At 32.2% G+C, this 16,694-nt stretch overlaps 1 protein-coding gene across 1 annotated transcript; it reads right to left on the bottom strand.

Moving 5' to 3' along the window:
• Positions 1-10,159: 10,159 nt before the first annotated feature.
• On the bottom strand, positions 10,160-14,949 carry LOC139519477 (uncharacterized). The gene is made up of 2 exons (XM_071311590.1): positions 14,865-14,949; positions 10,160-12,589 (listed from the first exon to the last, which is right to left on the bottom strand). Exon 2 carries the CDS (start codon positions 12,536-12,538, stop codon positions 11,471-11,473), a length of 1,068 nt encoding a protein of 355 aa, XP_071167691.1. The 5' UTR covers positions 12,539-12,589; positions 14,865-14,949; the 3' UTR covers positions 10,160-11,470.
• Positions 14,950-16,694: the final 1,745 nt, after the last annotated feature.

Below are 16,694 nucleotides of genomic sequence, written 5' to 3'. Positions count from 1 at the left end.
CATCCTCACACATTTCTACATCTTCATCATCAATTTTTACATTAACATTATTCAATAATTCATCAACTGAATGCATATCAATATTAACACAAGAAAACCAATGTTTATGATAATCATGTGTAACATCAAGTAAATCATTTGTTTCTGTAACAATTTTCCCATTACAATCTTTTATTTCACTTATCACATTCTTATTCTATCGATACTTTTCTAATTTCAAAAAATATGCAGTATTTCTATCACTTTATAGAGCCCACTGTGACTTTGATCTCAAAATTGCACCTTTACATTTGTATGTATCTTCACTGTTTTTCTGAATACCATTTGCAGATTTGACTGATAATTCTTGAATTTTGTTCTGCAGTTTATAATATTCCCTGTTTAAATCTTTTTGCTTTTCTTTGCCATAGATTTGGCTTAATCTTTTAATTATAACTTTTAAATTATCCGACCAAATTACAGGATTTGACACATACAAATCTGACCCAATTTCCTCTGCAAATAGTCTCTTCATTTGATCAGTAGATAATTCATCTTGTAAAAATGAATTATTAAAAATCCACACGCCTGGACCTCTTTCTACATTACAAAAATCTATCTTCATGCTGACGATAATATGATCACTAAAACTAGTATCCTTATAATGAATATTCTTAATACATGATTTTAAATCTAATAACACCAGAAAATAGTCTATTCTGCTTAGGGTTAAAAACCCTTGTACAACCTGTTTTCTAGAAAAAACTTTTGTATTAACATTTCCATTTTTTCCAAATATCATATAAATCTTTTTCTTGCATAAAATTACATAAGGATTTTACAGCCTTATCATTACAAAGCAGAGTTTTACCACTCTTATCTAAACTTGATAATGTAGTATTGAAATCACCAGCAACTAATACATATTTTCCTTCACTTATTTTTTGTTTACACTTTAAGAAAAACTCATACCTTTCATTTACATTATTTGGTGCATATATATTATGAATGTCAATTAATTTATCATTAATTGTCCCTTTTATATGAATAAATCTTCCATTATAATTTTCCACTTCTAAAAAAAAATGTTTTTTATTTTTTTTTACTAACAAGAATAGCAACACCCTGCCGGTTATTACCACTATGACTATAAAAAATATCTCCATCCCAAATAGTTTTATTTCTTCATTCCAAAATGTTTCTTGTAAACATATAATATCATAAAATCTTTCATTACACAATGAAAAAAACCAATTCCTTTTATTACTATCACAAAGTCTGTTACAATTAAGACTTATAACATTAAACATAGCCATTACTATATAAAATATAATGAGTATTATATAATATTTACAATCCATTTTTATTTGTTTCTATTTTTTTTCTGATGTGCCAACATAGCAGCCTTTACATTAACCTTAACTATCAATGACTTTCGTCTTGCATTTTTTTTAAACATATTTTTGCATTTGTCTTCTACACTAGCCCACTCACTTTCTTCATCAGCCAATGGGTCAGTGTCCATACTTATTTCATCTAATTCACCAAATACACCATCATCTCCTCCCTGGCTGCATTTTTGTTCCAGAGAGGGGATGTTACTAATTTTCTCATCATTAACATTTGTTTCACATAAAACATTTTCATTCATAATTTCATTTGTACTTAACAATACATTACATTTACTTATATTGCTATTAACAGTTACAATATGTCCTTCTGAAATCTGCTCACTGTCTTTATTCGTCATCTCGGTCGCGATCTTTGTCTTTACACCATTGTCGGTCGCGATCTTTGTCTTTACAACATTGTCGGTCGCGATCTTTGTCTTTTCACCATTTTCGGACTCTGTGACATCATCTGCCATGGCTTCATCAGCGTCTGTATATTCATCCTCATCATCTTCATCTCCATTACCAATACCATCACCATCATTATCATCACCAATTACTCCATCACCATGCTCATCATCTCCATTACCATTACCATTTCCATTAACGTCATCTCCATTCCAATCCTCTCCATTAACTTCTAAATCATCACACATGATATCACTTGTGTATACATCGGCAACAACTTTTACCACTTTTGACTTTTTCACATCACCACTGGTTCCCTGTTCCGAACTTATGACTGAGGGACCAACATCTGACGTATTCCCACTAACCAGGTCATTTTCACTTTCTTTTAATTCTGCATTGTTTTCTTCACTACTGGTGTTAATTTCTTGATATTTTCTTTTATGGTATGAAACTCTGCCCCAAGGTGTTTTTCTTTTTCCTTCGGGTATATGACCAAATCCTTCTCCGAAATAACGCTTTCTCGTTAGACAATCGCAATTACTGATTGGCCTTAGGCAACTCTTACACTTATTCTCTGAACAGTTTTTACTAATATGTCCTTGTTGACCGCATTTAAAACATTTAAAATCTGGACAATCTTTGTATAAATGTTCAGCACTATAACAACCAGAACAAACTTTGACCTGATCATTATGAATAACCCTATAATATGCTGTTTCCTTCCCGCTAACTGTAAATTTCATAGAATACGGTATTGAGGCAAGTGTAGGTGGTAATTTTACTTTAAAAACCTTAGTACCATCATATACATTCGATCTGCTGCTAATTTTTCTTTTCCTAATGTCAGTTATTATTTCAACACCCATTCTATCAAATCTATCAATTATTTCTTCATCTGTTACGTACATGCTCATATTGAAAATTGAAACAATTCTAAATACGGATATCAGTTCATTTACACTAATGGATTTACCTTGTATTATCAAACTGTCTCCTGATATTTCTCCTACATTTCTCCTTTCCCGCATTACTACTTCATAGTTGTTATCATTCTTTGGAACACACGCTAACACCGATCCTACACCACATTTCTTTTCAATTTCATCTATCACTATTTCTAGGGTAATCACTTTAGTACTGCCAACATTCACACGAACAGTTTGTTCCTTTGAATAATTGTCATCCAAAGGGTACGTTTTGTCACCCATCCCGGGTGACAAAACAAAGTCTTTTTCAACAAAAAAAAGTTGAAAAAAATCAAACGATATTAAGGTATATTATCACATTCTGACACAATATATACAAAATCACATATACGATGACTTGAAAAAACATTACCGACCGTGCGAGGGCTGTATAGCCAGTCTTGGTCGTTAAACACTTCCATATATTGAAAAAACACAGTTTTTGAATTAGATTGACTCTCTCGATATAAACACCTGTTTACTCTTTCATAGGTCAACCGGAAGTCTTCACGGGCAAATCATGCATACAAAAACTATAATTTCGGCAAAAGCATTTCTTTACAAAATGTGTATCAAATTAAACAAGTTTCAGATATAATTTATAAAACAAGCAGAATTTGATATTTCCATTGAAAAATAAAAACTGCCCTACACAAAAAATTAAATAAATCGCACAGCGGGATGGGTCCGCAGAAATTTGGAGTCAAACGAAATTCACGGGCAAATCATGCATACAAAAACTATAATTTCGGCAAAAGCGGGGAATATCAATTCGTCTGAAAAGAAAAGGGCAGTCTTATTCCATGATATAAATCGCAGCTGTGAAACAAATACAGAGACGTGCAAAAAACGGCATACACGGCAGAGCAGTCTTGAAAGGAGACAAATTGAGAGGAGAGAAAAAAAATCACTTACCCGGCTTGCCGTGTGAAATCCAACGTATAGCCTCAGTTTCAGAAGCCGTCGCTATGACATTCGATTATAGAACAGTAGCAAGGGGAGAAAACTTTGTTTGACCAACGTTGCTACTGTTCTAAACCTTGCTATCAAAAATTCATGTTTAAGTAATAAAATCTATAAACTTTTTCACTTCTCTAAAGGTGCGAAAAAATACAAAATTTAATATTAAAAAAAGAAAAAGAAAAGAAATGTCTACATATTTATATGTACAACATTTGCGACATTGTAAATCATTTAAATTGAGGATGGAAACAGGGAATACGTCACAGAGACAGTGTCTCTTTGACGTATTTCCCGTAGACAATAACCCGATCAAAGAGCCATCAATGGGTCTTTAACACGGGGAGAAAATCTCGGACCCTAAGGCATTCTTCAGCTCAACCAATTGATATCTTTGAGTATAAAACGACAGCGAAAGAAACCTTTGGAGGTTGTTTGACTTTTGAAAGCATAACCGAAAGCAAACATTTTATCCTATGATGTTACTGCTTAATCTTCCAATTAGAACTCCTAGCAATTCACAGTGTACATGTATATATTACAAAATTCAATGTTTAATTCATTTTCCTGTTGAATTTGTTCACCTTTTTTCGTATTTATTTATAAGTGTGTACTTACATATATTCCATACATTAAAATCTTTTTTTTTTTATACATTTAAATCTTATTTAAACAACAGTCAAAAATACTTTTGGTAGTTCAGAGGTATACCGCCATCTTGAATTGTATAACCACAGTAAATAATCGGTCTAGTTCTTTGCCCCAATCTGCAAATTGAGAGGCAGTTCTGCAATTTATTGGTTACACTGTTTATTTATATGAAGAAACGTAGTTATAAATTGCATTATCGAAAATGATTTAACAAATACCAAATATTTGTGCTTTTAGAATTAAGTTTTCAAATAAGCCATTTAAGGGGAGATAACTCTTTTAGTACAAAATTTATACTAAACATATAGGGATTTTTTTTTTTTTACTTGTAGCAAGAAGTTTGGTAACACCATCTTTTCTTTTTATTTTCTTAAAACATATTATAAAAACTATCTTCTCATATTTTTTCTTTTTATGCACAAAAGTGGGTTGTTTTTCATGAACAATCTAAGCAAATTTGGGCAATTTTGAACGACTCGTACCTTAAAAAATAGCGCGGTGACCCATACTTTTTATCAATATTTTGAAAAAAGCATAATAAAATCTTCAGTATAAGAAAACTCTGTCATTTTATTTTCTATACCCCTGAACTATCTTAAAAGACAAGAAGATATTTTCTGATAATTAAAAGATTTCCTGAAATTTGCAATTTGAAAAGCCTACACAAATGTTATCTTTGAACTTGTTAGTCATAACAGACTGATTCACTAGACGTACGGCGTTTACACATATAGTACTGCAACCAGAGTTCATTTTTTAAAACTTTAATGGTCCGGAAGAACACACACCTAAATTATATATCGATGGAAAGAGGACAACGTGTACAATAAGAAAAGTTGGGTCGTAAAAATCCAGAGTGGTCACAATTTTGTGAAATTGAGGTCAAGGGTCAGACCTAAAAATATCAATATTTCAAACACAAGAACAAAAAGGAGAAATATTCTGATATTTATGCAATAGAATGCTACAAAAACGATTCAATCATAAGCATATGCTATAAACGATGTTAAAACGACAAATTTGACTAATTATATGAAGAGCTGCCATTACACAATGGCGTTGATTTGGAACCTTCTGATTTTTTCCCATTCAAGACATAGCAAACGAAGAAGTGGCCTGGCTTGACCTTTTCACATCCATAAACTTTCATATTGTGTATAGTTTTTCACTATAATATATTGCACAATTATTTTCTAAAGTATAAAACACCAATTTATCAAATTATTTCAATATTTTTTCTATCTTTGAAAAAAACAAAATTCAAGCGCTGAAACAGTGTTTTTAATGTTGCATCTTAAAGGTTGTGTATTTTGTGAAAATTAGTATCTAGTTATAGATAAATACATATTGTGTATTTGCAAAGTATGGACAGAGCAGTAATAACACAAAATATACTATAGTCACCCGAGGCGAATGCGAGGTTTAAAAAAAATTGAGTGTAAAACAAAGTCAGTTTGGTGCATGAACATTTTTTTAGTAGGATAATCCTGGTAAAAAAGTTAACTCATTTATTTTTTAAGGGAAGGATGAAAAATTATACAATGCAATGCCAATTTTCTAATGTTGTAATTCAAATTCAGTCATGATCCTTTAATAACTTTTAAAAGCGACACACAATAGCTCAAGTATTCATAAAATAGGGACATGGATCAATCTCTTAGTCATCATATGCGGATTCAGTACGCGTATTAGCATTACAAGACACTTCCCTTTTTTATAAGAACAATTTCGGTGCAGGACAGAGTTTGTTCAAAGCAAACACAGTTTTTTTTAGTACAAATGCTATCTGGAGCGTAAATACCGTCATGATTTGGTCAAACTCGTCAGATATAGTCTTCCCTCTGCATAGGAAACACAAAAGAAATGTGAGTACAAAGTTTCGATCAATGTTCGTGACCCATATTCCCATATGCATGATGTATCTGCACTGCCAGTCCCAAATGTAAAGGGGCGAATGTTGCTACAGAAACGATTGATTTTGTAATAGACATACATTTACGAATTTTTGTTATCTTTAGGGACAATATACGGTTCAGAAGCGCCTTTGTGTTATTTTTCATCGATTAACTATCAAATGAACTTTTGAGCTTAGGCTCTGTGTTGAAGACCGGACCGTGGCCTATAATGGTTTACTTTTATAAATTGTGATTTGGATGGTGTGTTGTATCATTGGCACTCATACCACATCTTCCTATATCTATTAACAAGCTATGCGGGCATCATTTCCATAGAAATACCAAAACGAGGACATAGCTCATAAGACCACTGGTGGCAGGATGAAGTAATTGTTCTTCTTTTAATGTATCCTTGATATTTTCAGACACACCTTGGTGTAATTCTGAAAATCTTAATATAGACTTCAATTTTCCTGTAGCAGATATGGCATCCCCTAAATTGAGTTCAGAGCTAAACTCTATAAGTCATATCCCTTGGCCCCACTGTGTCTGAATTGTAAGGTGTCACAATATCTAGTTAGTTCTGGAGTTTGGCAGTTTGGTAAGCATCAGAGACAATCTTGGGTAAAATTGATCGGTATATATAGAGGATGTGCTACATGAGAAAGGCTTTTTTTTTTTATGGAAAAACAAATCACATCACTAACAATCGTTATTAATGAACTGACAGCAAGTTCAAATTCTATTTTTTCAGTGACTGTTTTACTTAATTGCACAGGTGTTGACTTCAATAAGTACTTGGTTATGCATGGATAAATGATTACTCACATTAATAAGCACAACTTAAAAGACTGTTAACACGTTTAGAGGACTCAGTTTTGCGTAGTTTTCTGTTTTTTTTAAAGGTTTTTCTTTTACACAAAAACCCTGTTTTCATATCCAAACTACAAGGAAGAAACTGAGCGCGAGATCGTTTAAAAGTGTCAGGTTGTGAGGTTACATGTCGATCAGTTTGATCACATATATGGATTTCTGTTGTTTCTAATTTAAAGTTCCCCAAGGGTGACTGGGGAAACGAAATATGGTCACTTGGTCTTCCCCCGACCGGCAGTAAAACGAAGTTGGGCGTTCGTTTGGCTGTGCGGGATGTATCAAGTTCGCAGTCACGTCCGGTCAGAATGGGGACGTTAAATCCGCTGCCTCGTGTAAAGGGAGTGTCACGTTCTTCGCACGTTAAAAAACTTTGCATCAACTCTTTAAGGGGTCCGTAGGTGGTATGTTGCAAAGGAAAATTTCTGTCCCAATCCAATATCCCATCATTTTCCAGTGGCAGTCTAAATTTTCCCGATCATCATCCCGAATGGCCTCTATTATGACAAAACCTACCTATTGTTTTTATTGTTAGCTTGTTCTCGTCCTGAACATGCTTGAAATATTTGCCACTGGACTTTAAGCAACCAAAAATCAATCAATCAATTTAATTTAAAGACGCACCAATTTTGCCTTCTGGTGCAAGTCTCATAACATCCCTGATGATTCGCCCACGGAAAGCAGAATATCAAGAGAAGTTGGTTTTAACATTACCTTGTCACACACCAAATCTCTGCGAAACTTCAATAGTACTTTTCCCCCGACCACTTGCATGCATATTAATTGCTCTGAGGTTAAACATTGACATACAATGTATTTTTACACAATGTCAACTATAGTCATTATCCGGAAAAACCTCTTATCCGAAGGATTTGGTTAACTTTTTTATAAAGTCAAAATTTTATTAACAAAAATATAACTTATTTACAGAAAATACACGAAAATACACGAAAGAACTACTATATATATTCAAATCACTCAAAAATAAATTAACTTCTCCTACAAAATCTACATAATCACATCGAAACTATCAAATTGATTGTGAATGAAAAAATAAATGGTGGAGCTGATTGACGGATAAGAAATTTCCGTAATTAAAAAAGGTACAAATGATGTTTTTATTTTTGAGTTTTTGACAAAATTGTGTGGAATTTGCCCAACAAAATTTGCATGCAGTATCGCAATAATATGTTGTGTCCTCTCAAATGTCAAATACTGTTTTTGAATCATATGTTTTCTCGTTTTCAAAGAAAAACGCGTTAAATTTCTATCTAAAAAACAGCCAACTTTAAATTTGAAAGTTTTACTTGGAGATGGTATAATATTTATGTCTTCATCATTCCGATGATCCTTGATGATATGTGCATAGAAAATATTTACGAAAATAGCGGGAAATTTAACCAAAAAATATATTTTTGGATTTTAAGGTAACTACCCAAAACCGTAAATTGAGGGGTACCCCAATTAAAGGGATAAAATACAAAAATGTGACTATAGAAACTTTTTACGACCCGACGGAAATTAAAATATAGATATAATCTATCATTTAAAACAATTTGCAGCCGTGTGTTATTCCGGACCATTAAACTCGTTAACTAAGCGTCTTTTTCGATGTCAGTTGCAGTACTAATATGGTATGATGCCATATACTTGAACACTTGCTCATGACGATTTCATCGATATATTTGACCTTTAACTCAGAATTGGCTTACATCTTAGAGAGAAAGTTGAGCGCTCACAAACCTGTATTAGTTCGTCACATTCTTGATGTGCCTGTCCAAACCCAAGAGCCTGTAGTTCAGTGGTCAGTGGTTGCAGGTTGTACAGGTATGTCAGACTGGTTTTTCGTAAATTGTTTTGTTATAAATTAAACTGTTAGTTTACTCAATTGAATTGCTTCATATTTTTTCTTGTCCGGGGTTTTGTAGCCGACTGTTACTGTACGTTATGTTTTTTTTCTAACTATCGAAGGCCAACAATTGTTTACATCCATTTTATTATGTTCATTTGGTGGATAGTTGTCGTCTCATTTGCAATCATACCACATCTGCTTATTTTTATATTAACATTAAAACAAAAGTAGTGGTTTGAAACCACTGCCACAGAAATATGGAGTAGCAAAACAAGCCTGATTATTTAAAAGATGTTTTGTATGTTAACAATTAGAGTATGCATTGCATGCAGTTTATGCAAGGGAATCATGAGGGGAAAAGTTTTATTGAAGCAGGACGGCTGCCTATAATTGCGGATATCCACTTATTTTGAATTTGCTGAAACAGGACTTCTCATCGAAGACATAACTCCCTTCTAAAAGAGGCTTTTGTGGTGTCAAAAAACTCATGCCGACAAAGGTACATGGTTGTAGAGATACACATTTGAAGAATATTGTACGTGGTAGCGATATCGCACATAAAGAAGAATATTAAAGTTTAAGATATTTCATTGAAGCTTAACCAATGAATTTTCTAATCAGGACAGAAATATAATGTAAAAGACAAGTATAAAAATGTAACAGTTTTCTGTTAAGAAATTTTAAATACATGATATATCAAAACTTTTAACACTTCTGTGTCTACGATCATATCATGTTGAAAGTATCGGTTCTTGTGCGAATACCGAAACTTAAGCAACGAGGAGCTCGGTTAGTACTTGAATGGGTGCCCGCTTCGGATTACTTGCTGCGTTATATATCAAGAATTGACAACACCTACTGTTCATACAAATTAATTTGAGAAATGCTAAATAAATGACTTCAGACGGCCCTTGAAGTCATTGCAGTTTTCGGGAATAGTTGTATTTAACAATCATATCACATATCTCTATATCTCAAATATGAAGAAGCACTAAGTAGGCGACATTTTCTTATATTGATATATATATTGTATATGAAAGCTATTTTTCTGTATTTTAATTGTTTTTCTTCGGTAATGAGGCATCCTATGCAATATATTGTGGAAAATTATACCACTTCAACTTCTTGTACTACTTTTGAAACTACTTATATACACCTGGCCAAAAGTTAAACAACACCTGATAATTTTTTCCAGAATAATTTTTTACTGATTTCATAACTAATTGAAATATCGATACAATGAACGGAATTTGTTTTTTTATAAGATAACATATAAAATGTTAATTTAAAAGTAAAAGTTTGGACTGTTATAATTGAATTTTTGACTATTTCATTTTGGGAAAATGGTTGAAAAATCGCAAAATAAAATACAAGATAAAGTTTCAACTTATACTGATGTTTTTGAAAACTTTGCTCTGCACTATACACCAAATTCTTTTCAAAACTCGAGAGTGACAATTTGTGACTAAATTAAAGTACAACTTAGGTCAGTAGCGAGTGGAACCTCCACGCCTCCGGAAAAGTTCATACATTCGCGGTATCATGCTTTGAACTAAGCGTCGTAATGTCCTGACATAATTTCTTTGCCATTCTTCAATCAAGGCTGCTGGTAATTCCTGTTAATTCTTACTAGCTGGTACCCTGTTGTTGATTTTTCGACCAATATCAACCCAGACATGCTCAATGGGATTCATATCCGGTGACATGGGTTGTCAAGGAAAATGTCAATTACCTCCTGACGTATATAATCTTAAACAATGCGTGCTATGTGTGACCTAGCATTATCGACAATGAATATCGGTCTAGTTGCAAGATTGTGATTGTTAAAATGTGGCACAACAATATCCCGGATGATGTTATCGCAATATTTTTGACCCGTCATAGTTCCATCCAGAACATAAATGTTCATTTTGCAGTCGAAAGAAAAAGTATTGCCAACTGTCACACCCCACCACCAAACGTTGTAGTTCCAAGGATGTGCTGTTTCCTGTATGTTGTATTCCGAGGACGCATGTGCTCATCAATACGATGTAGGAAGAATCTGCTCTCGTCAGACCACTGGACTTAACGCAACTGTCTCAAAGTCCAATTGCGGTGACCATGTGATCACTGATGGCGAGCTTGACGATGCCTATGAGTCAGCAATGATCCTTTGACGTGTCTACGGGCACATAAAATGGCACAATTTAGTCTACAGTTAACAGTAACATTTCATTGCACGAAACTTTCAAGGAAAAACTTGTATTTAGCTTTTAAAACCTGTTTTTAAAGGTACCTAGGAATATGATTTATACTTGAATTCTTACCTGTCCATTAACAATAGATTAACGAAATATATGGAAACAAAGCAGTATCAAGTTTAATTTAAAAACCCAAAAATAGAAGCAAAAACATTTAGTTATTGCTTAACTTTTGGCGAGGTGTATAATTATAATGATAATAATGTATTTTGAAAACTAACTAGAAAAAAAGCTGCTTCTGTCTTTAATTTTATTCTCAAAGCAGTCTCTTCTTAGTTGTCTTCAAATATTTGTAAGCGAGTGTTATGTTCCTTATTTCTTTTTCTAAAGCATCAACGTCAATATTATTCTTATGCAATTGTTTCAGTAATCTGGATAACGAATAGTTCAATGCAACTGGGAAAAATTTGGGTTTCAACAAAACCTGGAGGAAGATTTTGTTTATTTTTTGTATATTATATATTGTAGCTTCACCTCTACATACACCCACTTCACATGGGACTGCTTGACAATTTGTGAATCTTATTTCGACATCATTAAGTTCTTGACACTTAATGTGAAATGGACAAGGCTTGAATTTTTTATGCGAGGAAGATAAAAAGCAGGTCTGTCCTACATTGTTCATAAAATCTAAATCTATCAGTTTTATTTTACCATTCACCATTATAAAATGTTCGGACTTGATGTCATAATCTACTAATGTTCCCAAAGGTGAATAATGCAGATATGACAACAAACTAGCAAGGTCAGCAGCATGAGTCAGTCTATCTGCAGTAGTAAGATTCAACGCATTCATGTCTATTTCAACACCATATTCGTAAACAACCGAGAAATCTCCGAAGTATGAAGAATTGATGTGTCCTTCACCTTTGACATGTCGTAAGCAGTATCCAAACATTTTAATTAATGAAGGATGGTTAAGTTGATCTCTCATTAGGAGATTTTTCATAAACAAGTACAACCGTTTGTCTCTACTCCATTTTGGATTCTTGAAGGTTGACATTCTTTGGATGGCAAGTTTTTGACCTTCGAATGTACCAATGTCGACAATTTTTGACCACCCTGTTCCTCTATTACGCTCTAATATTTGAATTTCATTAATATTTGTACAGTTAAATCTGTTTCTATCCCATCGCAAAGAACTACTGTGACGTTGATTTATCTGCGTTCCAGGTGGTCTGTTTTTTCTACCTGCAATACTATGTCTTTTATCACAGCTGTATAGGTTGAAGTCCAAATGTATATACATGTATAAAGTTTGTAGAAATATCAAAAAGACAAGAGCAGTTTTGAAGATTTTTTTTAACGCTCTCAGCGTAACCATGACTGTGTGCCTTTTTTCAATAAATTCAAAATTCGTTGAGTTGATATTTGTCTGAAAAATCAGAAAAATGGAAATATTGTTTATAGCGAGAAACTTTTTTTTTATGTTAACCAGAAAAAAGCTAAAATAGTTTATATGCATAATTGAAAAAAAATAATCGTATATCAGAAAATGTTAAACAATTTGGCTCTTTCGTTTTCACAACCGTTCGATACTAATTTTTCTATGATTTGATTTTAATTTTTACAGACAATTCACGAAAATGGTATGTGTGAACTGCTTTTCACACATGAATATCTAAACTTTATACAATTTAAAACAATGAATCCAACGTCTTGAGAACAATAAATTACATTTGTGGTAAAATGTTTTTTTTTACAAAAATGTATTCCATCGTCCAAAGTTACAAACAATTTGTATTCTATATGGAGCAGTGGTAATTGTGTAAGCCATTCGGTTCTACATATACTACGATAGTGGCAAATATTTTACAGGTATATTGTTGGTATTAAGATTAATAGCTATAGGAACACATTTCTATGAGGAATGAAATTAAAGAATTTATATAGCCAGAAATAAAATGTAAAACACTACCTTACATATCAAGGTTGAACTATAGGATAAAAAATGTGAGCTGTTGCTCTCCTGATATGTTAATTGAAAGATTTTCATGTTACACATTTTCAATTGTTAAAAATGTGTTAATGATATGAATTTTATTTTTATTATTCAGTTGCAGACTGATGCAACTAATATAGGTTTATTTTCAGAATTTGCAGTTGTCAGTGATATGCTTTTTGTTATAAAAATTTGGCGTTGTACATTGTATGTTTTCATGTTGTAACACATTTGCAGTTGTTAATGACATATACATGCTTTTTTATACAAATTGGCCGTTGTTCATAGTATAATTTTCATGTTGATACACATTTGCAATTGTATAATATCATTTTCATATGATTTCAAATTTGCAGTTTTTAATGAAATGCTTTTTATGAAAATTTGCTGATGTTCATTGTATGATTTTCATGTTGTTACACATTTGCAGTTGTTAATATAATTGTTTTCCTGTTGTTATACATTTGAAGATGTAAATGATATGCTTTTATACAAGTTTGTCGTTGTTCATTTTAAGATTTTCAATTTGTTACACATTTGCAGTTGTTAATGATATGATTTTACTGTTGTCATACATTTGCAGAAGAAAATGATATGTTTATCATACAAATTTTCCGTTGTTCATTATAAGATTTTTGTGTTGTAATACATTCGCCCTTGTTTGTTGCTATTCGTTCATGCATTTTCATTGATCATGCGTTTTTATTTGCAAGGAATGAATGGAACCAAGAGGTTGAAATCATCTCTTTGAATATTTAACGGACACCATTATGAGTCGTTTGAGGGTTATGTAAAATCTGTTTCGATGATGACAACGTTTATGTTTGAATTGTTATAATTCTATTATTTATTTTTTTAATTTACCGATTACACCATCTCCTAATATAATATATATTTCATGCCATAATGATCCCTAAACAGTTTAAGCATGAACATGTCACATTGTATTACTAAACATCGAATTATTGATTAATACATATTAGAAGAAAATACTATGAAAAGCCTCCAGGAATAGATTACCATAGCTGTATTTTTCAAAACTTTTAGGAATTTCGGGTCCTCAGGGCTCTTCAACTTCGTTCTTTATTTGGTCTTTTTAACTTTTTTTTGGAATTCGAGCATCACTGATGAGTCTTTTATAGACGAAACGCGCGTCTGACGTATATACAAAATTTAATCCTGTTATCTATGATGAGTGTATTTACAACCACTGGGTCGATGTCACTGCTGGTGAAGTTTTAATTCACCGAGGATATCACCAGCCCAGTAGTAATTTTTGAAATACTAAGGCTTTTCTTTTTTAGGAATAGATTACCTTAGCTGTATTTGGCAAAACATTAAGGAATTTTTTTATCCTCAATGGTCTTCAACTTCGTACTTAATTTGGCCTTTTTATTTTTTTTTAATTCGAGCGTCACTGATGAGTCTTTTAAAGACGAAACGCGCGTCTGGGGTATACTAAGTATTTAAAATTTAATCCTGGTATCTATGATGAGTGTATCTTCACACATACTTTATGTTAGACACACGAAATTATAATTTGTTTTCACTCTTATGATATCAATCATTCATCTTTAAAAAGAGTCATAGTTATATGTTCAATGGTAGGTTCACCCAATCGGTTATTCTGCCTTGAATCAATACATATTGGGTAACGTATAACATAACATAATTATTTACCGTGGGTCAAGCTAATTATTCAACTAACCTGTCAATGCTTATTTCAATTTATCCTTATTGTTTAAGGTGTATTATGCACACAACATGCTATTTCATTTTCGAGAGCTACTGACATTCATTTAAGATGTAACAGATGTCAGCTTTAACAAGACTCTTGAAATGATTTAAGGCAGCCTGAGTAGAAAAACCACTATCACTCACATATTTGATATTATTACAAAAGAAGTTTATAATGTTTTCATTATTATTAATGTTTGAGAACAACGGATTAATATCGATGTATTTGTGTAATGGTGTATACAAAAATGCTTTTAAGTTTTGTTATTGGTATATTTTATAATTCATTTATTTTGGTCATTATGGAAATCATTCATGGCATCCATCATTCATGTATTTAGTTCTGAAGCTTTATATGTATTCTCCCTTTTTCTGACACAATAGCATAACATCACAACATAGTTAAAAACACACGGTAAAATATCAATTGGCTTGTAAAAGTAAAAATAGTTAATCATCCAGTTCACTTATAAATTTCAGTTTAAAGCAGCTATGTGCAATATATTCTGATTACATGGTTTGATTTAAAAGAAAAACCAAAATAGCTAGATAATACAATTAAATACACAATTACTAACAAAACTCTATATTTATATTATTGTAATTATTATAAAATACTTCGAATTACCTTATCTCGATTTATATCATTTTTACATGGCGATGACCTTGAGGGTATTTCGATGTATTGCTATCGCCTAATTTTCCATTAATGCATAAATTATGCAAATTAGTTTTGGGATTTCAACCGATCCATAAACATGATAAATACTAAATACGCCTGCAATAGTGCAAAATAACATTCATTATCGTTTGATATAAATACATCTCTTCAACTAATACTGATAAAAGTATTTTTGTTCATTGATACTATGAAAATGTTTTGTAGTATATATATCAATAACTATAATACTAAAATAACCAGGTTCAATTTATAAGCCGTCATGGGGTAAAAACGACAAATCAAAGAATTCAACTTGATATATAACTAATATAGGACCATGGTGTGGATTAAAAATGACACCACTCCAGACTCTTTTGTTTTCCCAATAATTAACAATTTCCGGATTGAATCCGATACCGATACCAATAGTATATTCACATGTTGCCTATACCTTATATGTACGTTCCGCATCTGACAGGCGCACCACCAAAAGGTGTATTTAGATTTGCTATAAACACAGGTCATAATCACAGGGATGTCATTACTAAAGTCTATCATTGTCACATTGTTTCCTATTGTAGTATTTTAATCAGTATCTAAAAATCTAGACTTAAAATAAGGCGTATGTACAGTTTCAAATGTGTTAGCCGACATGACGCAAAACAGAGAAACAAAGAATTCAACTGTATTTAAAACTTATATTGGACAATGCTGTTGATAGAAAATTACTCCATTCCAGGCCCTATTGTTTTTCGAATAATTAATATTACCAATAATTGATAAGTTTCAGGTCGACGGTTTCAAACAGAAAGATTTTGAATGTAGAGAAAACTGTGCATCTTATAATCAGCATAACTTTATCAGATGACAATATCAATACTAAATATCCAGGCTGAAATAAGTCTTACACATAGTTATATACTTTAATTTAGTCACGGACTAGCGATTTCACGGGTGTGTTCTAGTAAATATAAATATATAAGTAAAAATCATTGATTATATCAATGCACACGTACCGATAGTCTTGGAACCTGACGCAATATTCTCAATATCGTAAGTAGACTTCCGGTTTGAATAAATATAATTTGCGGGAAAATATGAATGTTTACTCGTATCCAAACAATCGAATTTTTACAGAAA

Source organism: Mytilus edulis, chromosome 1 (assembly GCF_963676685.1).
Source record: "Mytilus edulis chromosome 1, xbMytEdul2.2, whole genome shotgun sequence".
Classification (NCBI taxonomy): Eukaryota; Metazoa; Mollusca; class Bivalvia; order Mytilida; family Mytilidae; genus Mytilus; species Mytilus edulis.
Note: the sequence above shows the minus strand (reverse complement) of the source record. Positions and strands in the feature narration are given on the sequence as shown.